General features: G+C 41.7%; 1 protein-coding gene across 11 annotated transcripts in view; it reads right to left on the reverse strand.

Annotated features, from left to right (window-relative positions):
• CADPS (calcium dependent secretion activator) overlaps positions 1–25,617 on the reverse strand; it is a 476,722-nt gene that overhangs the window by 86,200 nt on the left and 364,905 nt on the right. For 4 of the 11 annotated variants that reach the window (XM_030307156.1, XM_032592331.1, XM_032592330.1 and 1 more), the window contains 5 exons: positions 16,321–16,427; positions 11,034–11,054; positions 9,675–9,831; positions 8,466–8,607; positions 262–408 (listed from right to left, as the gene is read on the reverse strand). In XM_030307156.1, coding sequence (XP_030163016.1) covers positions 262–408; positions 8,466–8,607; positions 9,675–9,831; positions 11,034–11,054; positions 16,321–16,427 — 574 coding nt within the window. Of the gene's footprint in view, positions 1–261; positions 409–8,465; positions 8,608–9,674; positions 9,832–11,033; positions 11,055–15,281; positions 15,291–16,320; positions 16,428–25,617 lie in introns of all 11 variants that reach the window. The other 7 variants (XM_030307157.1, XM_030307152.1, XM_030307154.1 and 4 more) reach the window with 4 other exon arrangements.

Raw genomic sequence — 25,617 nt, forward strand, 5'->3', positions numbered from 1 at the left:
TGCAAAAGAATTCAGGAAGTTAAATGTAGTCCTCAAGCGTTCAGTGGGCGTAAGACAAATTGTTAGTGCTGTATATATAGCAAACGTCTTACAAACACGCTGTGTGCCAGAAATAAACAATATTGTCTCCGTATGATCAGCAAAATATGTCTAATTATCCATCTCCATCTCTGTTATATAGGATGTATAGAAATAAACAATACATATCCATGCCAAGATCACTTAAATTTAAATTAGATCTAATGTGAACTGAATACACACTCAGCATCATATATAGCAGCCATCCATGACGGTGCCGAAAAAGTAGGCATTTGTGGGATGCCTAGAGGGATGTTAACTGGTAGATTTGGTACTTTGGGAAGGTTCACATTGGGTAGGTTCACATTGGGTAGGTTACTGGTTAAACTCCTGTGGAAGAAACAGACAGAAAGAAAAAAATACCATCACAGTGACAATGCAGATGCGGCAGAAGCACATGACAGTTGTAAATAAATTGGCCAAGTTCACAGCAAGACAACAGGGGAAACGCAGGCCACACACTTCAGAAGACAGCTCACGGATGGGGCGTTGTGGTACAGCTCAGTAGTCAGAGAGAAATGACAAAAGTTAATGGGAAAAAAATTAACTACAGAGTGACTTAAAAGTGTGAAAGCTCACAGACACCTATACACAATGATCACATTATAGAAATGCCTTTGTGAGGGGGCTCTGGTTCCCAAATTCACTGCCGTGAGAGTCCAGAACTTGTCTGATACTAAGAACATGAAGTGCATGGAATACTTGGCATCGGTGGGGTGGGGGCTGCAGGGGAAGTGACTGAGACCGATACAAATGGTGGCGTACTTTCCTTTTCTTACTTTTATTCGTAAATTATTTTTGAGGGAGGCACATTTCTCAAGTCAGATATTAGATCCAAGGCAGAATGGGAAATTGACCCACTTGAATGCATTATTTCCCAACTGTTACTTCTGAAGACAGGTACATGTGACATGGGGTGTCCTAGTTGAAAGCAAAGACGAAGGAATTGTACCAAGAAGAAGGATTAGCTCTGAGTCACTGTACAAAACGCTTAAAGAAACTTGCTCTCCCAAACTAAGTCCAATTAAAATGGAGAAATGTTTACACACCTAAAAAGACACCTAGGAAAAGAAAGTTTACCTCTAGTTCTAAATTCTTGGACCGTAAGTAGATTTGAAATGTGGCCTCATGGGGCACCTGGGTGGCTCAGTTGGTTGAGCGTCTGACTCTTGATTCAGCTCAGGTCACGATCCCAAGGTCATGGGATCGAGCCCCACAGTGTGCTCCATGCTGAGCATGAAGCCTGCTTGAGATTCTCTCTCTCCGCCCCTCTCCCCCACTCACTCTCTGTCTCTCTAAAACTAAAAAGAAAAATGTGGCCTCGTGTTAGAGCGGTCACACTTGGAAGTGAGATAAAAACTGTAAGAAAGAATGCAGGGGTTGGGGGGGGGGCACTGGGGATGTTCTGTTTCTTTGTGTGATTATTATAGGGGCATGTTCGGTGTGTGAAAGTTCACCGAGCAGCGTGTTTTTCTGCAAACTGTTAAAATTAATGGAGAGTTAAAAACGTGACCTTGCATCAGCTTCTTGTTTTTTGAACGGAGATTGATCAACTGACATGATGAAGGAGAGACGGATGACCTTACGAATAAAGAGAGAAAATAAAACAAAACAAAAACCCCAACTCGAGTCAACCGTATCTCTGTGGAGGGACTGTGGCATTTACTGCTCTTCGAGCTGGCACCGTGTGCCTCTGTAGTGGCATTTTAAGGGTGTTCCATCTAGCCAAAGTCACTGGCACGGTAGAGCCCAGCCTAACTCTGCATCTGAGAGGAGCCTTCCTGTTTAAGTGGAGTTGACAGAACTTTGGCAGAGGAGTTGAGGGTTTCTTTTTGGATCTTGCAGAAGAGCAAGTTTTGCCAAAGCAGATCTGCCCTGGGCAAGCTGTGTTTGACTAACAGAACCCTTGCAAGGGCTGGGGCTGCCTGGGGGCAAGCCTCCTGATAAGTCAGAAGTCCTGGGCCCCACAGAGAGTCAGGACATCTGCCTCCCTCTAGAAACAAGTTACTCTTTCACAATGGCAATCCGGATGGAAAAACCTAGAATGCAAAATACCAAGCTAGCGTTCTTTTCCTTAAGGGAAACAGGTTTGTCTCACAGGTTTGTCCTCTGCACTTCACGTTTTGGGAAAGTTAACTCGCTTCTTTACTTGGAATGAAAGGGTGCCCTTCTAGGAATGGTCAAGAGAAGAGTAGCTAAATATGACTATTAGGTAGAAGGAACAGTGGAACTTCTTCCTCGATGCTTCTCTGTTTAACAGGAGAATCTGCCTCTGAAGTCAGTCCCTGGTGGCTCTCAGACTTAAACACTGCCATGTAACAAAACGGTTGGCGATTTCCATTAAGACATGTGTAAGCCTACATAAGGAAATGTGATCATTAGATGATACACACACTGAATAATGATCAAGGAATTAGGAGATCTTTAGAGATGGCAGCCTGGCAAGTTAAAATGTCAATTCTAAGCAAATTAAAAGTAGCTAGAAATGAATAACATACAGATGTATGCAAAAGCAACTTAATTTAAACATATTAGCGGATGGTGGGTACACAAATTAGAAATGAGCTTTGTTTTGCATATGCAAATTTGAAAAATACTTATATTAATCAAAGCATATTGTATTTGTAAAATATGACATTTTGGCTGGACTACTGCACTGGACTCGTAGAAACATTTCCTTCATGTGACATACTAGAGTGCTCTACTTTTAAAAGACTGAAACATGCTTGATATTTCTGCATTCAGCAAAATAATATAGTGTCATATTAATGTTACTAATATTTCACTTGGATATTAATAACTTGTATTAATAGTCAAAGAGGCAATTCCAAGCATAACATACATGAGAAAAGGGAGAATTTTCTAGTAGCACTCAGGTCAGATCAGGCTCCAGGAGCCACTGATGGGGATAACAAATTGCCCTTTAGTAACTACCTAAAAACAAGTCCATCACAGGCCTCTCTGTGAGAATCATAATGGGACATCTCTGGATACTATAAGAGGTGTGAATTGTAATCACAACAACTGATATATGTCAAAAATCAGACTCATTCTGGGGCATCTGTCTGGCTCAGGTGGAGGAGTGTGCAACTCTTGATCTCAGGGTCATGGGTTTGAGCCCTGTGTTGGGTGCATTTACTAAAAAATAACCTTGAAAAAATTAGACTCATTCATTTTAGGGACTCTGCTAAAAAAAAAAAAAAAGGGTAGCTCCTATTCAGGTCAAAGGGACTGTCCCTGGATCACTGGATTAAAAAATTATCATCTGCTCTCTCTCTTTCACATGGATAAATGTCACAAATGTGCATGCCTCATTTCTATGGATGAACAACCAGAGGTAGAGACATCTCTTACTTCTGGAATAAATTCTAATCAAGACTGTGTCTCCATGCAGAGAGGATATGGTTGGGTCTTCTCTCAAAGACTTCTGGATGGGGTTAGACTTGAGATTCAGAATGCCTTCCACTTTATGAGCCATTTGTTGCATGAATCTACATAGTACATCTTGTCTTCTTTTGGTGCTCTGGACACTAAAGCCTTTCTCCATGATTATCCTTAGGTCTAATCCCTGGCTTGGGGTGTGGGCACTCTTTGATACCTTCCTATAGTTTAGAATGATGTTTCCCAACCTTTTATTCATTATCACCACCAGGCCCCCAACTGCCTTCCCTGTGAGAATTTCATACCACCAATGTACTGTGTATCTGTTTATGAACTGTATGTAGACCTGTGCTTTATACATATACATAACAAGAGTAAAAATTTTTTTGCCCCTCTTCCCTGCCAAGAACCAATTTTTACCAGTCTGGGAGCTATGAAGCTCCTGTTTGAAAAGTATGACCTAGAGAATAAAGTTCTAAACTTCATGGGATTTTAGAACCTCCCAATCAACTTTCCAACCTTATAGCTTGCTTCCTTCCTAATCCATGCTGGCCAAAATCAAACATTCACTGTTTCTACTTCCCCCATATTTCTGCATTTGCTTATGCTCTTTCCCAGCACTTACCCCTCTGGAAATCTTACTCTCCAAGCCATTCCCTTTGTGACTCCTCAGTTGAGATTTGTTCCCCTCTATTCCATGCTTTCATCACACTTTGTTATGCTATTTCTACATTGGTAAATATTTAAAGTCATTTTTCTTGTGTGTATGTTGCTCAGACCCAGCTAAATTGAGATCCCATACCAGGGGATTATATTTTTCTCTCTTTCTCATCCCCACAGTTTCTCTATTGTACCCTTGTAATTTCCAGGCTGTATAGTTCCTTAATAAATGTCAGTCAATAAATATTTACTGAGCACCTACTGTGTCCCCGGCTCTGTTCTAGGTGCTTGGGAGGCGCTGGTGACCAAATGTGGATATGGGGTGAATATGGAAAATCACATTTTCCAGAATGCTTGAAAAAGTCTTGGGTATTCAAAGTCTTTGTTTTACAAAGGAGGATAGTGAGGCTCAGGAAAGACATCTGACTTGCCCAAGGTCACCCGGCAAGTTAATGGCAGAGTCAGGAGTTCAGTCTCCTCTCAGTCTAGTACTTTTGCATTTCATCCCAGGTCACCTACATGTCACTAAGGTGCCTTTGGTCTGACAGTTCATTAAGATATTGATATCTTTGGCAATCTGGAAAATGAGGTTATTTAAAAAACACCTTTCATATATACATCTCAGGCAGAGAGAGGTAGAGTGCATTCTGAGAAATGAGAAACCCAGATTTTTCAGTGTGCATATGTCAAAAATAGTGTCTACAGCAACCATTCAGAGCCCTTTTAACCTGAAATGGGTAACCATGAAGTGTGGATTCCCTGTACCTGGAGGTGTTTAAGCGGAGATTGAGACATGATCTGTCAAGGAAAAGGTGGTGTGGAGTGGGTACATAGTAGTCCTGGGGAGCTTCGGATTACTTGCTTTCTAAGTTTGCTTCCATGCCGAAGGCCACAATGACTTGACTAACAAGGAGCCAACTCTGAAGAGCTGGTAGAAAGGCTGCCCAACGTCAGTGAGAGCCAAAAGCTCATATTCAGGGCTGCAGGGAGAGTTGGGGACAACCTTCCCAGCAATGGCCCTATGACCTTTCCTAATGGACACCCATGAGGGCGCTATGGGCTCTAGCTTGAGCCTATTCTTGACAGGCTGATGGCCTTCCACTGTGGTTATAGAAGCGGTACAACGACATTTTCCACAAATGCATTGAGATGCTGATCATGACGGTTATCTGGCTTAAGGGACACAGAGATGCAGCAACCCATTCTCCCTTGCAGAGATGGAAGGCCATCTTTCTAGAGAAAAGCAGCACTAGAACTTGGCCATGTTACTCTATCAAGTAGCTTCAGTTGTATCAAGCTCAAATGATTATATTTCTGGTTTATTTTGCAGGTCTATATTTTGAAATAAGAAAATCTGAAGAAGAAAGAATACTTCTGTTTTTAGCAAACTCAATATATCAGTAGCATTTTCTTTTCAGAGTGCTGTTTTTCTTTAATAACTTGAATGCTAGTTTCTCTTGCAATAAGCTTTACAATGCATTTCTCAGTCATTTTACCTATAATCAGGTGCCTGTAATCACAACTTTTGAAAAATGGAAGAACAGAGCTATTTGAATATAACAATTATTTGAGGGAAAGGCTGTGTGTATGTATTGTCTGTGTGTGTATGTGTGTGTGTGTGCGCGCGCGTCTGTGTGTGTGTGTGTAATGGAGGAACACGTGGTAAGATTAGAGAAGGTTGTACAAACTGAATCTATTTACCTAAGTCAGTTCTTGTTCTTGAGTACGCATAATAATAATAATAATAATAAAAAACATTCCAAAAAGAGCATTCTTTACTTGGGAAAAAAATACAAAAAGGAAAATGAATCTCTGCTTCTTCACTAGTGGTCAGATAAGAGTTTGTACTTTCTCTTCACGTGATAGGAAGTATAGAGAGACTCATTGTTAGCACATAAAAGGAAGTCCCAAGGTCTTTTTACGCTTCATTTTGTGCCGGCCATTTCTGCAAATCTGTCATAGCACCCACGTTCTGTTTACAAATCAGCTAATAAAATGTGTGTGGTTTCAAAGAATTGTAATTTCATGTATGTTTTAGTTGGTACTTCCAAATGTGTCCATATACTCCAAAAGGCATGTACTATTTACCACGAATTGAACAGACCACAATCACGGTCACTAACCAAGAGCACAGTTTGACCTGCAAAAAGCTACTTGAGAAGAAAAAAAATATCTACATAAAACATTCCCAAACATCTACATAAAACATTCACAACTATTCATGCTTCCCTAATGGTCAGATCTTTAAATTACTGATCCAAGAGTTCAAATTTTATTCTTTTAATCATTCAAAAGAAATCCCCAACAAAACCCTCCCTAACACGTCCATTTGTGAAAGTCATTTTGATTCTACCTTTATTTCTGATGTTATCGAGAATATTTAATGCTGTAAGAGGAATAACAGATATCTGCTTGAAGAATTTAACAGATTATAAAATGACGTCAATGACATTCTCCCAGAGCTTCATGACAATTCTCAGATACCGGGTAGGGACATTTTAAAAAGTCAGTTTTATAGAGGAGAAGTTCAGAGAGTTTCAAAGTCTTGCCTTCTGGCTGGTAAGTGGAGGGCAAGGCCCTAACCCCAGGGCTCTTGAAGAAATACTGACGGATACCAATCATTTCCTCCCATGTTTGGTAGTAACAGCATCCACATTTAAACCCAAGTAAGTACAAGCTATTTCAAGACCATTACTATTTTGAAAATGTGAATATTACTCATTTGAACCTTTCCCTTTTCTCAGCTGTTCTCCACAGCACAAGTGTCTTGAATATAATGAGCATTTACAAAAAAATACAGCCCCTCGTTCACGCTTGATCATTAAGGGACCCAGTTTAACTCTCCTGCGTTAGAAGTCAGCAGGGCCATATTAAGAGAAGGTTATAAACCTGAGAATAACAAGCCAAGATTTAGATTTCTTGGTACTTGCGAATGAAGAGCAACTACCTATTAACTTGCTTTCAGTAGGGTAAGTCAAGAAACTTCTCCTGTGGCTTAGACGTGGGGGAGGGGGGCGGGTGATGTGTGGCTGAGAAAGCTATTTTGCACTCATTTCTTTGTCAGTTAGAGTCGCGCAGTGTAATATGAAGAGGAAGAATCTTAATCCAGAAAACTGTGTAGAGACAGAGCACAAGTCAAGTCCTTGAACTTGAGGGAAATGTTTTAGATATTTGTTCTGAAGTACCTCAAAGTGTGCTGTACCTACCCCCGTGATGCTCTATACTGATTGTTACTTCTCAAAGATGGAAAGGACTAGAAAGAACAAAATGCTTTTCTTACAGAAAAGAAAAAACAAAAAGGAATCTGACAGGGCAAAATTAATACCAGGCTTTATTGGAGCTTTTCAAATCATACCAGAAAATTCTCAACACCTAGCAGCCCTCTACTTCTCTAGAAAGGGGAGCCTAAGACTGACCCTCCAGCATTCTTGAGTCACAGCCCTCCTTCTTGCTGGGGACACAGGTGGCACTGATTCTGCCAGACATTTCCAATGGGATCTAAGATTTGCTAAGCAACTGTGGAAATTGCCAAATTTACACCCTACAGGATTTCCGGTCGTTGGTCCTACAGGAGCGATGTCCCATTGACAAAATAAGAGGTCAAATGCATTTAGGAAGCTCCAGGTTAAACAGAGTTAAATAAGGGTCTGTATTACCATGCTCTCAGAGTTTTCAAGTATGTTGCTGTGCTTTCTGCTTCTCCAGGAGATACAGGTGTGGGGTGGACGAGTGGGGTAGATAGACTTTCCTAAACATATCTGGCCACAGAGAAGTCTTCTCTCAAAGTGCGTCTCCAAGGCCTAGACCAGGAAATGGCAAACTGTAGCCTACAAGACAGTTTCCTGGTTTTGAAAATAAAGTTTTATGGGAACACAGCCACACTCGTTCATTTGCCTTTTTGTCTGGTTTTGGTTTTTCACTACAAAGGTAGAGCCGAGGAGTTGTGACAGAGATTATGCACCTTGGAAAGCCTAAATATTCACTACCTGGCCTTTAATAGAAAGAGTTTGCTTGGCTAGACCCCTATGGAACACACTGTGGGAAACGTTAATTCCTAGGGGTATCACCACTGGAGTCAGCTACACAGTACTAACATCACAGCCAGGTTTCTATCCCTTATTTCTTGTTTATCTTGTGCAATAAAACAAAGATTTCACTTCATAAAGCATTTCTCAACCTCCTTCTCCCTCCCCCACTTGTGGGTGAGCATCACAGTTAGAAACATGTACAGTGTTTGCTCTCTGTCCTTGCTAACGATAAAAACTGTGACACCGTTAATCCATTTCTGTATGACTGTCCAGCCATTTGCACCCAAACTCCGATGATATCAAAAGAGGCTTCCTTACTTGACTGGTTCCCATGACTCCCGCTCAAAGCCCCTGTGAATGGATTGTGCAATTGAGGACTCCATCAAATCCACATATCTAACCACAAGTGGGGCAAACAGGTCTTGCAGGTGTTTGTGAAATTTTCCATTGCACAAATTATCTAGAACAGAGAAGCAAAAGCTTGGTAAGAACCCACAGTTGGTTTATCAGCATACAATGTACATACAGAAGGGATTGTCTTCTATATTAAATATACCGTTTCTGGGGGAGGCGAAAAAGAAGCAGGGGGGAGGTAATAAAAGTATATGAATGGCACTGAAGCTCATGATTCAATCTGTGTGGGAGGAAAATGGAATTCAAAAACATTTTACCCATTTGTTTTGTTCTTCTAAAAAGGGAAAGCAATCACGCTCCTTTAAAAACACAGTGAGGGGCGCCTGGGTGGCTCAGTCGGTTGAGCGTCCGACTTCGGCTCAGGTCATGATCTCACAGTTCGTGGGTTCGAGCCCCGCGTCTGGCTCTGTGCTGACAGCTCAGAGCCAGGAGCCTGCTTCCGATTCTGTGTCTCCCTCTCTCTCTGCCCCTCCCCCATTCACACTCTATTTCTCTCTCCTTCAAAAATAAATAAACATTAAAAAAAATTTTAAAAATTAACTCTAAAAACACAGTGAAAACAATAATCAACAACTGTTTTTCAGGTTTTCCTTGCACCCACTCCCCTCCCTCCCGTGACATGCCCAGAAAGAAAGAGCATTCTGTCCCCCTCCCCTCCTTCATCACTTCTTGGAAGGAAGGTTTATTTTATGGCTATGTGTTGCTGTAAGGTACTGAAACGCTTGGGGTGTTATTTAGCTGGAAATTGTTTTTCATCTAGAAAACATCTTTCAATAAAAATTTCAAAATGTGAAGAGGTTAAGTTAATTAGCTTGTTCAAAAGCAAATAAAACACACAGGCATGGGTCCCGCTTATCACACAGCTCTTGAGTTCTCCTGCCTAGGGAAGAGAGGGCTTTCCTGTAACAGGACATTTGTTGGAAGAACGAGAATGGCCATCAGCTGTAAGCTTGTGTTGTTTTTAAAGTCATAAGAAAACTACGAAGGGGGTTCACGAGCCTGTAGTCTGCCTGGGACAGAGGAGACATCTCATTGATCTGTTTATTTACCTATTATTGATCTATTTATCTGCACACTACTTAGGAAAGTCAACCAGTCGAAGACGATACGTACAATCAGTACGGAGAAAATCATTCAGCAGCTGAAACAGTGGAAAACTGTCCCATGTGTCTGGGGGCTGCACCTCTAACGCCGCATCCATATCCACTGCAAAGAGTGACAGGAACGTCTCCGCGTGCTCCACCATCAAGTCTGACCACCACGCAAAGGCCTTTGAAATTTGGCAGAAAAACAACAGACAAAGAGGCGATGAGCTTTTCTCTCCCACCGAAGATGTGAAGTCAAGTCCTCACTGGTCAAGATTAATGGTGCATCAGCAGGGTTTGGTGACTTTATTGTAAAAAGAACAGCATTTTTCAGACAAGTGGGCTTTTACGTGTCCCGAGGCAATGCTTTTCGTAATTCCAGGCCTGCCTTCAAACGTATTCTGATCTGCTGGTCAGAGGACGCAGCCGGAGGAATGGCAGACGTGGAACTTCTGTTCAATTTACAATAATCCAGTACGTTTTGAGTCATGCTCTTTGTCACTGCCGTTGGCTAGCTCTTGCTCTAGGGTATTCGAATTTGGGAGTTTCTTCACTGTGTTTATGGGTTTTCTGCTGGTCTAACTTGAAAATTTGCAGTTATTATTCACTTACATCTATACATCTGGGCTTAAATGTCTACGGTCTCATACAAGCTCAGCAACTCATTATTTCTCTGTGCATCGGTAATGTCACTCCTATTTCATACCAAGGCAAAGGAAACCATTGTTGCAATTGTCACCAAACTTTTGAGTCAAAATCTCTTTCAGCAGGGAGCCTCTGGTTTTGCATCCTGCCTGTAGGGAAGATCAGGCTTACGCTAGGAAGCACTCAGTAAGATCAGGACTTACTTTTCCGGGGGTCGGACACATATGTACATTGAAAACCAAAAAATATCAGTGAAGTAACTCATTTTCATGCACGTGGGTCCTTGGAAATCATTGTGCAGGGTCTCAGGGACAACATTCGCATCGGACGAGGCCAGATGTGAATGCCATTCAAAGGCATGCATGCATGTTGACTAATCATTTCTGGCAGGGAGCATGCAGAATGAGTGGCGGTGTCAACAGCCCCCCCCTTTTTTTCCTGATTTCAAAGAGAGCAGAGAAACAAAAGCAAATTGGCTGCCCGTCTTGTCCCCCAGCCCCCAACCCGATGCCGTAAAGTATTTACATTGGAAACACTTTCCGGAGCATTCACCAAAAAAAAAGATGGGAAGGCGTTTGGAAACATGAAAGATGATTATGGAAATAATTCCATAAATGAAAAGAGTTTGCTCAATGGCCAAGCTCTTCTGTGATTCATTAGTTATTTGGGGATATTCTAACAGCCACTAGGAGGCAGAATAGGGGTCCACCTCTCTTCTTTCATGAGATTTCATTTTACTTACTTCTCCTTTATCAACATGTGGCTGGTTTGCAAATTAAATGGAAAAAATCAAGTCATGGACCATTCTGCAAGGTCAGCGTGGCTGGAAATTGACACCTGCTGTTTCCATTTTAACTTACAGTAAAACCTCACCGACTCAGAGTAAGGAGAGAAGAGAGATGCTCGCCTGTCAGCCAAAAAGCCTACATTATGGGGTTTTCTAAAAAGAGATATCATTTTACTGCTTTCAAATGCAGTCAGTACTTGGGCACGAAAGTGAAAGGCGTTTGCTGGTTGCCATATAAGTGTCTCATAAATGTAGAGGTTTTTTTTAAACTTCTAATAACCATAGACCCACTGATGCTTAAAGTGAAGTCAAAGAGATAGAAGCTTTAACTTCAGAGGTCCTGGGATAAAACTTGTGAGAAGAGCCGTTAGAATTTCCAGAGAAAGTTGAGATCATGTCAAACATTCCATTTCAGAAAAATGAAAAGAGCCACATCTGCAGTTGAATTGCCGCAAGTATTTGTGTCTGAATCGATGAGGTTTTATTGTGGTTTTCCTGCCTGGGCACGAGGGCCCTGGGGTGTGGGGCTGGCTCCACACTGACTACCTGGCTAAATCCGGCAGAGGAAGAAATCCTCTGCCCCACCCCCGGAGCTCTCCCAGCCACCTGTGTTTTGGGCAGAGACCTTGAAAATATTGGAACTTGCTGGAGTCCCACTCCCACCCCCACCCCTAGATGGCAGGATGACTCTCATTAATCCTGATGCAGGAGATCTGCAAACTTCACAAAGACACGCCAAATGTTGGCTGGTACTTCCTCATTAGTTATTTTATGAACTTCATAGCTTCAGGGTGAGTCCAAGTAAACAGTTACTGGGAAGACTGAGTTGCCTACTCAGATATGATTTTGCTCTAGGATGACGGGGGCGGTGGGGGGGGGGCTGGGGTGTGGAGAAAAAGAAAGAGAGAGAGAAAAAAAAGAACAAAAAACCAATCCTAAATGTCTGAAATTCCAAATTTCTTAGCCCAACTTCACGCCGGTTCTTACTAGGTTTATTGAAACGTTGCAAACCAGAGGCCCAAATAAGCACCCACTTCTATCTATAGAGAGCCTAGTCCCTCATTGGAATTTCATAAAATTGAGCAATTATCTATAGCTGTTGCATGAATAGGTATATAGATAGGTAACCCTACAAAGAACAATGACTACCATGATATGAATGATCACTATTGAAGTCTGGCAGAGAAACTTTGGATTCTAAAGTGAAGATCATTTAAATATAATAGCTGTAGGAGAAACGAAGACCAAATCTATTTCTGTCCACCCAAGGTAATTCTTCCAGAACCACATCAGGAGGTTCTGGAGAAAAGATTCTGGCAAGGGCAGTCACAACCAAAAACCATTATCATAATTTCAATCAAATGAACAGAATCCGTGTGACTGGGTTGGGCAAGGCAAGCTTGAAAATTTAAAAAAACCACCAAAACAAGACCTAACAACTATATTTATCTCACGCTTGTTCATACAGGTGAATGCTACTTTGGTACACGACTGAACTCAAAGTCTGTGGGCATTCGAAGCCTTTGGAGATCTTTTCCAAAGATAATAAGGAGTTGTGCTTTGGCTTCTAAATACTTACCCGCTCATTTCATTATTTAAAGGCAAAGATGTATGCTTTAGGAATACAGTCCACCACACTGAACACATTGTCTATTTTGTACACAAACTACATGTATATATGTACCCCTTCGTGTACCACAATACATATATACATATACATACGTATACATAGAGAGAGATTGGAAAGGGAGAGCAATGATACGTGAAGGCATTATTCGTGTGTATGTGTGTGCGTGCACGTGGGAATAACTTCAGCTCTCAGAGAAGAATTAAGCTGAGATTAAGAAATAAATGTGACAACTACCACCGTACCGTGCATGCGTGTATGTGTGACATAGTTCCAGCTGATGAGAATGTTTTCTCTTGGGGTATTTAATTACTTTGTACTGGAATTAAAAATGATTCTAAGGATTGTTGGTTTTTTTTTGGCGAGGGAGGCAAGTCTACTTGTCACATTCGTTTGTGTAGAGCCACGAGACGCCATGGCTCCACGGCCGAGATCCATGCTTAGGGTTTAGTGATTTTCTTGAGTGTATCTGAGCGATCAGAGAAGATGCAAGGAGGACTGGTCAGTAGAAAAAAAAATCTTCATATTTCATTCTTTTTGGCAGCCAAACCTCGTCTTAAACATATCAGAGCAAATTCTACTTCGTTAGCTGTAGTCCAGGGGGCTCTCGACCCAGCTCTACTTTGAAATCAGCTGGGCAGTTTTACAAATTACTAATACTTAGCTCCTCCCCGTGAGATTCTGACTCCTCGAGCTGGGGTGACACCCTGGCACCAGTAAGTTTTAAGGGCTTTCCAGGTGATTGCAATCTGTAAGTGAACGCTCTGAACAAACGGTGCCTTTCTGGATGCTTCCACCTTGAAAAGAGCCCCTTCTTCTTTCCACATATTCTGTCTGTACCTGTCACTTGACACTTTCCACATAGGTTTTGTCCTTTTTCATGATCACATACTCAATATGTTTGGCTTCCTTAGCAATTCGTCCCCAAAAATGCAACAGCCAAGCTTTGCTGAGGACTTACTACATGCCAGGCATCACGCCAGACACTTTACTTCACGCGGACTTCCATCCCCAAACGACCATCTGAGGTAGATTCTATTATTCTCTCTCATTTACAGGATAAGAGAGGTTACGTAACCCGGTCGAGATCATACAGCAAGGGGCAGGTAAAGCTGGAATTCAAACTCAAGCTTCTCTGACACAGAACCCGAGCTCCTGGCCACTATGCACTGTATTGTTTGAAGATCAAGACTGCCTTATGTTTCCTTGTTCTCCCAAAAAGCACTGAGGTAGGTTGCCTCGGTGCTTAGCAGATAGGTAACTTTGGATCCATTCATGAAATTCTGTGATTGGGTGAAATTACTAATTCAGGAAACGATCCTGTACATTTCTCTAAAACCGAATCAAGTCTCCCAATTCCAAAGTGTGCTGAAGTTTTCAGTCTAACTTCTAATGGAAACAGAATTGGATTTATTCCTACCCTATTAACTTACCCCGAATGCCTTTTCAATGCATAAGATTAAAATATTTTTATGATGATGGTTATTAGGGCAGTTTAAGGTGATGATTAGCGCTTACTGAGAAAAGTGCTTGTCTGGAAAAGTAAAACAAACAAAACGTCTTCTTTGTAATATCAGCTTCCCTTTGGTACCTCTTTTGAGTAATTTAGGAAAATTTCCATCCTTCCTTAGCCTGTAGCGGCCTGAGAGTATCACGTGATTACAAATGAAGCATGTCTGTCACTTTTGTTCTTCTTTTAGTTAAAAGGACAGCAGCACAGCTGTGACTGAGGAAAGCCATCCTCTTCGTATCCAGGTCTTTAGAAATGTGTAGATTTGGTTTGGCATCATGGGAAAAGCCTCAACATCCAAATCAGGGGAGGGCAGGCCAGAACCCCTGCGGAGCTCTTGAAATGATTCGGTGGACACCCAGAAAGAACATACTTACCGTCACTTAAACCCCCAAGGCCCCCAATCTGAAAAGGATGTCCTCCAGGATGGAGTCGAAAAAAAAATTATCCTAGCCCAACTTAATTTTATATGTCTGGAGGTAGGTCCTAGTTTCCAGGTTTGCAGGGGGTTGATTTGGCCCCTCTTCTCATTCCTGGCTGTGCACCGCTTGTAGGAGTTAGTTACACTCGCCTCAAAGGGTCTTCACCCCGTTCTTAGGAGGGTTTGGGGGGAATCATGATTCTTTGACACTCTCTCTATATATAAATACTGTATATATGATTCACATACAGACAGTTGTAGAGGAAGATTAGTATCACTCTGGCTAGCTACTGGTTACTACATTCGGTACTCAACTGCTGTGGTAAAGGTAAGTACAGACGGACGTAGGAAACTAAGACAGGCTAAGGACAGGATCCAGGCAGGTAGGAGGCGCGTGTCGGGATGTAACTGCACTTGTTGTTAAGTATATCACTCGCTTCATGCACGCACAAGAGAACCCCCACATTTACCCTGCCGTGGAGGGCCATTTCACAAGCAGTCCACTGGAAGTTGCCGTTACATTCCTCGGGTCAGTGTTAGGAAGCAGGAGCACCCAGGAAAAATCCCAGTAGAAGACATGATACTTGGAAGGGCATGCACAGACTATGACAGCAGGTGGCTGGCTCATTCGGCTTAGTCACATACCTCTTTTCCCTGCCACGATCAGCCATGATTGAGTGGAACAGTAGAAAAACAGGGAGGAAATTTAAATATGCAATCAGGCATTAGTCGGGACGATTGGATTTATGGTGTATTATATATTATGTAACTATACTGTCAATTTTCCTGTATCATGGGAATGATCATTTTAAGTGCTTGAGAAATTGCTTTTATGGAGTGCCTTGGTTCCCCTCTTGCTGCAGAACTGAATGGAGAGGAAGAGCGAAAATTAGTGCAATTTTCAAAAAGGTTATTTTAAGAGCAATTTTAAATCTCGGTTTCTGAAACAGGAAGTGACAAAATAGTTTGACCATAATGGCATCTTGGGATCTGTTTTCTTTTGGAAGGGTTGGGTTGTTGAAGTCCTTGCAGTTTTGGGATTTAGTTAGCCTTGAAATCCCTTAGTTTACAGTTATTATCAAAACGATCGTTTTGACAGTGGTTCGTAAAAGAAAAAGAAAAAGTAGGCTGTATTTATTCAGATGTATGTTGGAGAATCGACAAGTTGAACAACAGAGAATAATTTGCTTCCGTCACTGCATTTAGCAACCTAGGTCATCTGAGATTAACCAGTGAAGGCTCTCGTGCGAGCGGAGTAAGTTACAGAGATAAATTCAAAAACATGGCCTGCGATCCACACACCAAATAAAATAAATAAAAACAACAGTGGTGGCGACAACAACAACCACAAAAGACCAAAAAGTATCGTGTGTGTTCCCGATGATAACCTTGTGCTGCTGGAATACATGTTATCTTTAAAATACACTCACCTCTTTTGCTTGTTGTTAGAAACATCTGAAAACTTAAAGCTGAAATGTATAACATGTAGCCACTTTTTGTTTGTTTTAAGCGACCTTCCAAGGGCGTCTCCTTGCAAAACTTCCACTCGCCTTCTCTTTGCAAGGCCAGTTAAAAGAACATGTGTGTTAAGGCATCTCGTTGGTTTGAATTGCTGGGAGGATGGGGTCTGCACTTTCCCGCTAAGGGACACCCAGAGAAACAACTTCCCGCCCAGCCCGCTCACCTCCGCGTGGTGCTCCTCATTCTGTTGGAGAACCTCAATGACTAGTTCAGCAAGACGGATTGTGTCTTCGAGCTTTTTGGCAGGAGTGATTAATCGGCCTACATTTTCTGTAGTACAAGAATTGGTGTTAAAATTCAGTGAGAGCTTCGGGCTAGTTTTGCGGCCATTAGAACTAGTGGATAAGACATTTCAAATCATCACCAATTTTTTTTTCTCTAAAGGTTCATGCAAATGTTCAGTGCCACGTAATTAGTAGTGAGCAGACCATAAAGCCATTTTGTTATTAACACCATCCTCATTATAATACATATTAAGAAAAAGCAGTGCTCCAGCTGCAAATTTTCATAGTAAGGCTATATTAAGTTTATGACAGCCCATTTCCAATTGAGTGACATTTTGTACACACGTTCTTTAAAGACAGCATAAATGCACTATCTTATATCACTCTCTAGACTGTGTTCGCGCTACCTGAGGCAGGACTCTGACCGCTGACTGCTGTGACATTTGTTTCCTGGATTTGTCCCTGAACGTTTGGTACTTCAGCTTTGTTTTTCATTACAGGTGTGCATGTTTAACAGGTATTGGAATGTTCATTTGGAACAAACAGAATCAAACGTCTGGCTGTTTGAAGTTGTCCAGGGAGGAAACTGAAAGCTAACGGACATTCCTGAGCTATTAGGTAGAAGACAGGATAGAATCATTAAAAGGGCGTTGGGGGTAGAGGACTGGAGGAATGGATGGTAGTCTGTGCCACTGGTTGGTAGGATTGAAATTTTATTTGGGGGGTGGGGGGGTGGTGGCAACAATGTGCTCAAAACTGGTTCTTTGTTGTTAGTTTTTATTATGTTGAAAGCATTGTGTTTTGATCTGACCCAAGACCAAACGGAACCCTGGTTCAGGGTGAGTCTTTCCAAGAGCGGATGCAGGAATGTTTAGTGATGTCATTATGTTACCAAAAATGAGAAACTTTTTTTCCTGGGGGAAATCTTTTTATTTAAAATGTAATGATGTTCCTAGCCAATGAAATTGCTTGAATTCAACCAGTCTGAACCCACAGGGGATCCTCTATTTCATGTTTAAACCTTCGAACTCTGAAGCCTCGGAGACGTTGGGAGCACACGGGGTGAAATGGCAGTAGGACCCGTTAGTGTGATTCCACAGCCAGGTTATATATGTGCACAAAAAGACTACCAGAACTTGTTTTTATCCCCTCCTCTAAAGCAGATATATTTTGGCGTCAGGATTTTTCTAACTAGAGAAAATTACTTAAAACTTCACAGGAAGGTTTTCTTGTTGTTTATGCTGTTGTTTGGCTGGGGGGGCAGGGGGCGGGGGGCGCGGAGATGAGGTTTAAACAAATAGGTGACTGTGAATTTACAAAAGAAATTTAAAAGGGCCGTCTCATTTTCCATTGTACGTTTGTCAGACAGGCAATGAACATCAGACGAGTAGTAATGTGGGATTTAATAATGAAATACAAATTCAGTGAGCCACTGTATAAAGAGTATTTCAGCCAATGGGAATGAAGAATGGTAGATGGGGTTGGGGAAGATTGTCGAGGTCCTGGGAGTTTCAGTCCAACAAAGTCCCACGACTGGAGCGAAAGTGGGCTTTCTGGATTCAGGCCAACGGGACACTCCATGGTTTGTACCGCACACAGGTAGAAATGGCTGGGTAGGGTTAGGGCATGAGGGGATAGCAGGGGACATAAGTGTGCAGATCAGGCAGGGAATATCTGACACTCTGGGTGAGGACACGTGAAGAGTTTAGGGTTGATAGCTCATCGCCTGGTCCAGAGCAATGACTGTATGGAGAGATAAAGAGTGACAAGGTTGATTTCTGTGCTTTGGGGGCACCAGGCCCGTTTATAATTTCATAAATGGGCTATCATAATTTCATCAGGAGACTTTCAGGCATTTCTACAAACATACTGTGTATATATGTTTGAGTAATATGTGTAGAATGAGGTATTTGCATTTTGACAGTAAATATGCATAAGCTACTATTTTTTATTAGTTGATATTCACATTTACACATCAATTTGCAAATTCCTCATCCTATGCTTATTACCCATTCGACACATACACCCACATACACACATCACACACTTACAGACATTTTCTAGTAACCAGACAAGCCTGCACATTAATACAAATCTGCAGGAAATCCCACTTGGGGCACATCTTTGAAATCTCTAGCTTTAAGAATAAAGAACATTGTCCTTTTGGGTGGAATACTCACCAAATCTAGGGGGAATTCTAGCTGTGCGTGACACATGATATAGACATGAAATAATTCCTACCAACATTTGTATGTACTTTTATTTAAAAAACTGTGAATGATTTTCATGTCTGGAGAAATCCAAGATGCTTAAGCTAGGACCACCTGAAGATTTGTTTTAATATGCAGTACTCTTAGATTGACTACAATATATATTGATAGATACACATAAAGTGTATATGTGCATGCAGCCATTCTATAAGTGTGTGCACATGTACACAGATATGTGTATGCCTGATGTATATATACAAACAGTATGTTTAATAAAACCTTTTGCAATTTTACTTTAACAGGCAACCATTAACATAAGCAGGTTAAGGATCCTTTAATCTAGGATGCTTGATCTTCCAATTAACCCATGGAGCAGATTTTCATTTACTATTAATTAGCTGCAATTCCATTATCTGTAGATCAAGCCACTTTGCTGAGACAAGATACTATTTTCCTCTTCATTTGCGTAGCTAACTGACTAGCTAAATGGCAAAAACTGTACTGGAAACAACTTGTCTAAGATGTTGTCTTTAAAGAAAATATTGTGCAAAATCCTGTAGCACGTCCTCCCTCCCCCCTCCCCCAGCAGAGGTCAAGGAGAAATTTGTGCTTAAACGTGACTTTTTTTTTTTTTTTGTCACTTCCGCTGTCTTGAGATGTATTGCAACATTCCTATCTCCCAATCGTGTACCTGCTGGAGCACTGAGGAAAGGCAACTAGAACTACAATATACTTAGTAAACATTTCATACAACAGAATTGAAGCTCATAACATATAAAAAAAATCGTCATGCAAAATGTTATGCAACAATGTTATTTTGTGCTGACATTGAGGTTTGAAAATGTTGCATATGTCAGACATAGCTAGAGACAAAAAAAAAATGTGGACATTTGGAAATAAATGCTCTCTTTCGACTGTCTCAAAACCTACAGTGTCACACTCGAGAGCCGGAGCCGCACACAGCTCAGTGTTCCAAACCGAAACAAAATTTCCAGAAGAAAAATGAACGGAAAAGCAAACTAAGCTAGAAAGCTGCTGAGTACAATAACGGTAGAAGTTTACAGTACTTGGTTTTGGCCTAGGCATGCCTTTGAGCCTCTGAGATAGCATGCTGGTCTGCGTTTGGGAGGGTGGAGGAGGCCCAGGAGGCGCTGGGGGGGCTGCTCAGGTAGGTGAGGAGAGACAGTAAAAAAAGTAAAGAGACAAAGTGACTTTTTACAAAGGTGACAAGTAAGATGACAAACTCTGAAAAGAACAACCAAACAAGCAAATGTGATAAAACACAAATGGAGAGCTGCTCCTTTCTAGGAGTCACTGCAACGTTACAGAGGCGTGACATTGTGCGACAAGGGACGGGACTCTTACCAGCGTCACCAGCACCACCCTACCGAGACACTCAGAGGCTGAATGCAAATACTGGATGCCCTTATCCAGACGGATACACATGAATGATGGTGGCAGCATCATTGGCAGAGAGAAGATACACTTTTGTTCAATGAAGAACGCCTCTGTGTTAACGGCTGCTTCCTTTTCCCAACGATCAGACTTACGGGTTCACAGCTGGAAGATCTGGCTTCTCCCCTTCAACATGCTTCCTAACCTTCTTAGGCAACCTTACACCTTCTACTTAAACCTCCCTGTGCTTCAGTTTCCTCAGCTGCAGACTGCGAATGTTAATATCTTTCTTATGTACCTCGCAGGGATGATGCTAAGAGCAAATGAAACAATGCTGGACAGATCTCTGTAAAGCCTAAGGTGCCTACAAATGTTTATTGTTATCCCCGACACTGTGAGGAGGCAGGAATGAATTGCTCTACAAAAGCAGATGAAGGGCCATTATTAGTTCCAGTGAGGTAGGGAATATTCTTGCTCCCTTTGTGGAATTTCAACATGTCAAAATCTGTCATTTTTTTTTTTGGGGGGGGGACGGAAATGTGTGGTATCTGATTGTTTCCAGCTCATTTAATTATTTTCAGTTTGGAATTCTCGTGGCTTTTATATTGTGGGTTGAATCATATATAAAAACTTGCCAGCTTATCAAATATGTTACTTGCTATTCCAAATGTTAGAATACTGTAATCAGCACTTGACCCATCTGTCATGTGGTTTACAATATCAGCACAGCAAGCATCCTATAACAATAGCCTCTCCTTCAATACAGGCACAGAGCACTGTCAGCTTTACAATTCTCTCTCTTTAATGAGTGTCTCATTAACCTTAGACCTGCTCCTTTTTAATAGTTCCTCATTTATAAAGCAATCTGCACGGTGAGGGGGACATACTCCATTGCCAAGTGCGCTTCTGGGTTTGCTTAAATTTTCAACTGGGAAAATGAATTTTACTTCAGGCTTATAGGAAATGTAATGCTAGCAACATTAATAAAAAACATGAGAAATAAGGATAAATAAGAATATTCTGGTGAAACCATCTATTAAAAGCAGAAGTTGATGAGGTCTTTTGATCGTGGGACCACCTCAATGTTTTGAAGGCAGGACTAAAAAAAATTATTTATCAGTCTCTCCTCTTATTTAAACCTTTTGTTTGGAAAAGATTGTGCATAAACAGATTTGGAAAAAATCAGTTTTGAATTAAAGCTATTTAAAGGAAGTCCACTGTGGATCCTTGCTTTAGGAAAAAGAAAAACCACTCCGTATTTTAAAGTTTTGTTAAAATCTGGTTTTCTACCTCCAGCTGTGCTGAAAGTTAGGTACGTCGCTGGTAACACACCCTCATGGCTCTTTCGATGAGTGTGTGTTACCTGAGTGTGTAACTTCTTACTCTTTTCCCCCAGGTAGCTGAACCTATGTAGAGAAATACCTGACCTGGTGGTTTATAAAACAATGAAATGTCCCTGGGCTGATCCATAACCCCCGAGGGAGCAGAGACACATTTCAGCTCAGTGGGTCTTGATGAGAATTCGTAAAGGGATTCCCTCTTGCCAAGTGCCTGTCCAGAATTCTGACAGTGAGGTTTGCCACCAGAGAAAAACAAGCTCCCTATTTTTTTTTTCCTCACAGAGCAAAACAAAAACATCATACCTTGGTTTCCAACTTCATTTACCCAATTACCATTGCTCATGTTTACACAATTAAATCTGCTTGGCTTCCAGAGAGAGAGTTAAATGTGACTGCAGAAAAACAAAAAGACAATTCCTCCACATGCTCAGCTAAGCCAAGGAAGAGAAGCATCCAATTAGAGATGGATGACGCTCCAATTAGCCCTTAAATAACCTGACCATTTCTGCTTCCAGTGAATGCATTGCCAGTCACTGAAATATCAAATGAGAGATGGATATGGTTGATGGAAAACCCACTTACTACCAAGTTCCAGCCTATTGATGTGTTGGTGCAGGTGCCAGTGGTGGTATTATGCTATCACTGGAAATAACTAGCGGGTAGCAGTTTGCTATGATTTGGGAGCTGGGGAGACCAGAGCTAGTGTAGGAACAGAATAAGCAGATAGACGCGTCCTGCTTTCCAGAGGACCCTGCCTCTCTAAAATGATCGCTCCATGGACCGTCCATTGAACACACGTTCACAAGTCCACATGATTTCTTCAGTGACGCTATCCATTAAATACGTTTCATGTCTTACATCTTCATCACTCCCTTTCAGAAGATTTCGTCGCTAGCACAGCTTGAAGTACATGGTGGTAAAGAGGTGGGTGAATCATGCATCATTTCCTCTACTCTTTTCATTGTAGCCATTTTGCCTCTCCCCTGTAAGGACAGGATGGCGTGGCCAGTCCATTCTACCTCCAAAGTATCTCCTGATTTTATCTCCCACTGTATAACGTCATGTGCCCACACTCTTGCCAAGGGGATCGGCATGCAATTCACCTCATCATCTCTACCTCAACTGTCGCCAAAGACTGCCAGCCTGCCTTCAGTACCTCTCCTCCTCTGAAGTTCATTGTCCATGCGGCAGCCAGAGTGACCTCCTAAAGCATGTATCTGAGCCTGTCCTACTCCTGCTCAGAAGCCTTTATGAGATTCCTTCATAACAAGAGTTATACTTTCATGTGTCATAACAAAGAGACTGCCTGCCTTCATAACAAAGGTCCACCTCCTTTACTGGTACCTCTACTGAGCACATACGGCCCTTAAAAATAGCAAATTATATTCAACATCAGTCTCTCCCTATCCCATTGAATTCTGTATTTCTGGGGGCTAAAGCAGTGCCTAACCCAGGGCAGGTCCTCAAATATGGCTGGAAGGAAATCTTCAGTGGATTCTGCCCAATGCAGTGCTTTCATGGAAGAACAAAGATTCTGTAGTTGCAAATGCATATAAACTATACAGTAACTCTATCTCTTACCAAAAGCCTCTGGTTACTTAACAAATATACTAAACTGAATTGCTGAATAGTAAGCATCATAACTGAAACTTCCAAACCAGAGAACAACTTCAGACGTCTTGATGCAATTAAAAATGATTTAAGATAATTTAACGTAATTTTTACCTAAATTACATTGTATCAATAAAGAAGAAATAATGTTATTATAATATGTTTCTTCTCCAACTTGGTATCTTTGTACCCCAAATCAGGCTTTGTCCTTAAGACTGGACAGTTGCACCTAAGAAAAATGAACTGGATAGACACAGTAGTGGACATCTGTTACTCTGTTATGTACAGTAAACTTCCTCAGGAGAACTGCCTCTTTACTCCACATGGTTCTGGCGGGAATGTCCAGTAATGTCCTACAAAGGAAGTCATGTGACCCAAGCCAGGCCAACCACAGCACCCCACACCATCCTGGGCAATAGGATTGGCTGAGAGATGAACATGTCACTCAAGCTGGGCCAATGAGGCCCTTCTCTGGAATGTCAGACAATTGTCTGGAAAGGCAAATTCTTTTTCCTCTAGGGTCATTCACTAGGATAAAAAAAACTGGTGCTATCTATAACCATGCTGGTCTCAACCCCTTCTATTGTGACTCCCACTCACATTGAAGAAGTCTGTCACCAGTTGGAGAGATCAAAACGCACTAAATTTTTTTATTCCTGAGTCCAGGCATTTCTTAGCTATGTGGGGCAAGAATTCCCTTTTCTGACTCAAGCTTTTTGAGTTTTTTACTTTTGTTTCGTGTGTGTGTGTGTGTGTGTGTGTGTGTGTGTGTTTATGTGTCACTTACTATAGCAAGAACCCTGATTCAATAGTACTATTAAATATTCATGCAGTCCCAAAATAAGCCTTTATGTACATGATCACAAGCTCACTGGGGCAGAATGTTGGGCATCTGAAAAGATGATCAACAGAAGTAAACACTTCAACAAAGACAGGGAATACTCCAGACAGTTCTTCCTGGGGAACCAGCCCTTGACTTCCTGGACATCTCTTCCTGGGAATGCATCAAAGACCCTGGCTTAGGTAAAATCTCCGTGTGCTGCATTCCTGCAACAGTGCCTTACGTTTCCCTTTACCATAGTCAGCAGAATGGAATTACTTGTTATATGCCTGTGTTCTCTACCTTATCATAGGCTTCCAGCTAGGGACCATGACTGCTTTTGCTTATTGCTCGGGTGCCTGGCAGAGCTCCTGGAACTTAGTGAGTAGTTAACAAATGTATGTAGAGCTATACTGCAATGTTTTATTTTGACATTTATGATAAAAGGATATTTTGACATTTATGATAAATCAGCTGCCCCCTAGATTCCATTGATATCCCAATCACAATCCCCTGATCAGCAGCTTCAGCATCAAGCAGGAGCTTGTTCGAAATGCAGATTTCCAGGTCCCACCAGAGACCTACCAAGTCGGAATCTGCGTTTCAACAAGATCTTCAGGGAATACTGAAGTTTGAGAAGCACTGTTTTATATCCCATTTCTGAAACCAAATAATGTGTCTACACTACACATTTGGATTTAGAAGTTTCCTTTTAAATAAAATACACAAAGAATGACAGCTAATATATATAATGAATATTTACTATGTGCCAGGAAGTGTGCTAAATGCTTTATTTAGGATATGTGTTTTGATCTTTCCAACAGCCCTCTGGGGGGAGGAACCATCATCAGCCTCTTTTGTAGAAAATAAAACTGAGGGGCGCCTGGGTGGTTCGGTCGGTTGAGCGTCCGACTTCCGCTCAGATCATGATCTCGCAGCTTGTAAGTTCGAGCTCCACATCAGGCTCTGTGCTGACAGCTCAGAGCCTGGAGCCTGCTTCTGATTCTGTCTCCCTCTCTCTCTGCTCCTCCCCTCTTCACTCTCTCTCTCTCTTTCTCTCAAAAATGAATAAACATTAAAAAATTTTTTTAAAGAAAATAAAAATGAAGCCTAAAGAGATTAAAAAACCCATAGGAACCAAAATTGTGATTTAACTTTTTGGTGTAACAAATCCTGAGTGCTCAGGCTGGTTCTGAAGTAGTGTTTTTTTTTGGAGCTGTACATAAAAGATGTACATAAAAGAATGCTGGACAGCATCAGCTGTCATGTTGAAAACCCGGGCCACTAGGGGCACCTCAAGTGGCTCAGCCCGTTAAGCAATCAACTCTTGCTTTTAGCTCAGGTCATGACTCACCATTTGTGAGTTTGAGCCCCACATCAGGGTCTGTGCTGGCGGCGTGGGGCCTGCTTGGGATTTTCTCTCTCCCTCTCTCTCTGCCCCTCCCCTGCTCTCTCTGTCTCTGTCTCCCTCTCAAAATAAATAAACTTAAAAAAAAAAAAAACTCAGGCCACTTAATGGATTGTGGGTGGGGCCATTATCTCTTGGCTGACAGATAAAACAGCCCAGGGGTGGGGTGGGGGCTCCTGAATATGTACAGGACCTTGGACCTATAGGAAGTTTGACTGGAGATAGGAAAAGATACAGAATCTCAACCCTACAGAATCTGCTTGGCCATCCTTTGGATGCATTTGGCCTGCTCTAGCAGGTTTCTGTCAGTTGCAGACAAAAACAAGTCCTAATTTCTTTGGCAATCTTAGGGCATCTCAACTGCCCTCAGGAAGACTTCCCAATGAAAGGAGGTGGGCAATGATCTAATCCCAGAAAGGGGTCCTCTTGTTTTTTGTTTGTTTGTGTGTGTT

This window comes from Lynx canadensis, chromosome A2 (genome assembly GCF_007474595.2).
Source record: "Lynx canadensis isolate LIC74 chromosome A2, mLynCan4.pri.v2, whole genome shotgun sequence".
In the NCBI taxonomy this organism is placed as follows: Eukaryota; Metazoa; Chordata; class Mammalia; order Carnivora; family Felidae; genus Lynx; species Lynx canadensis.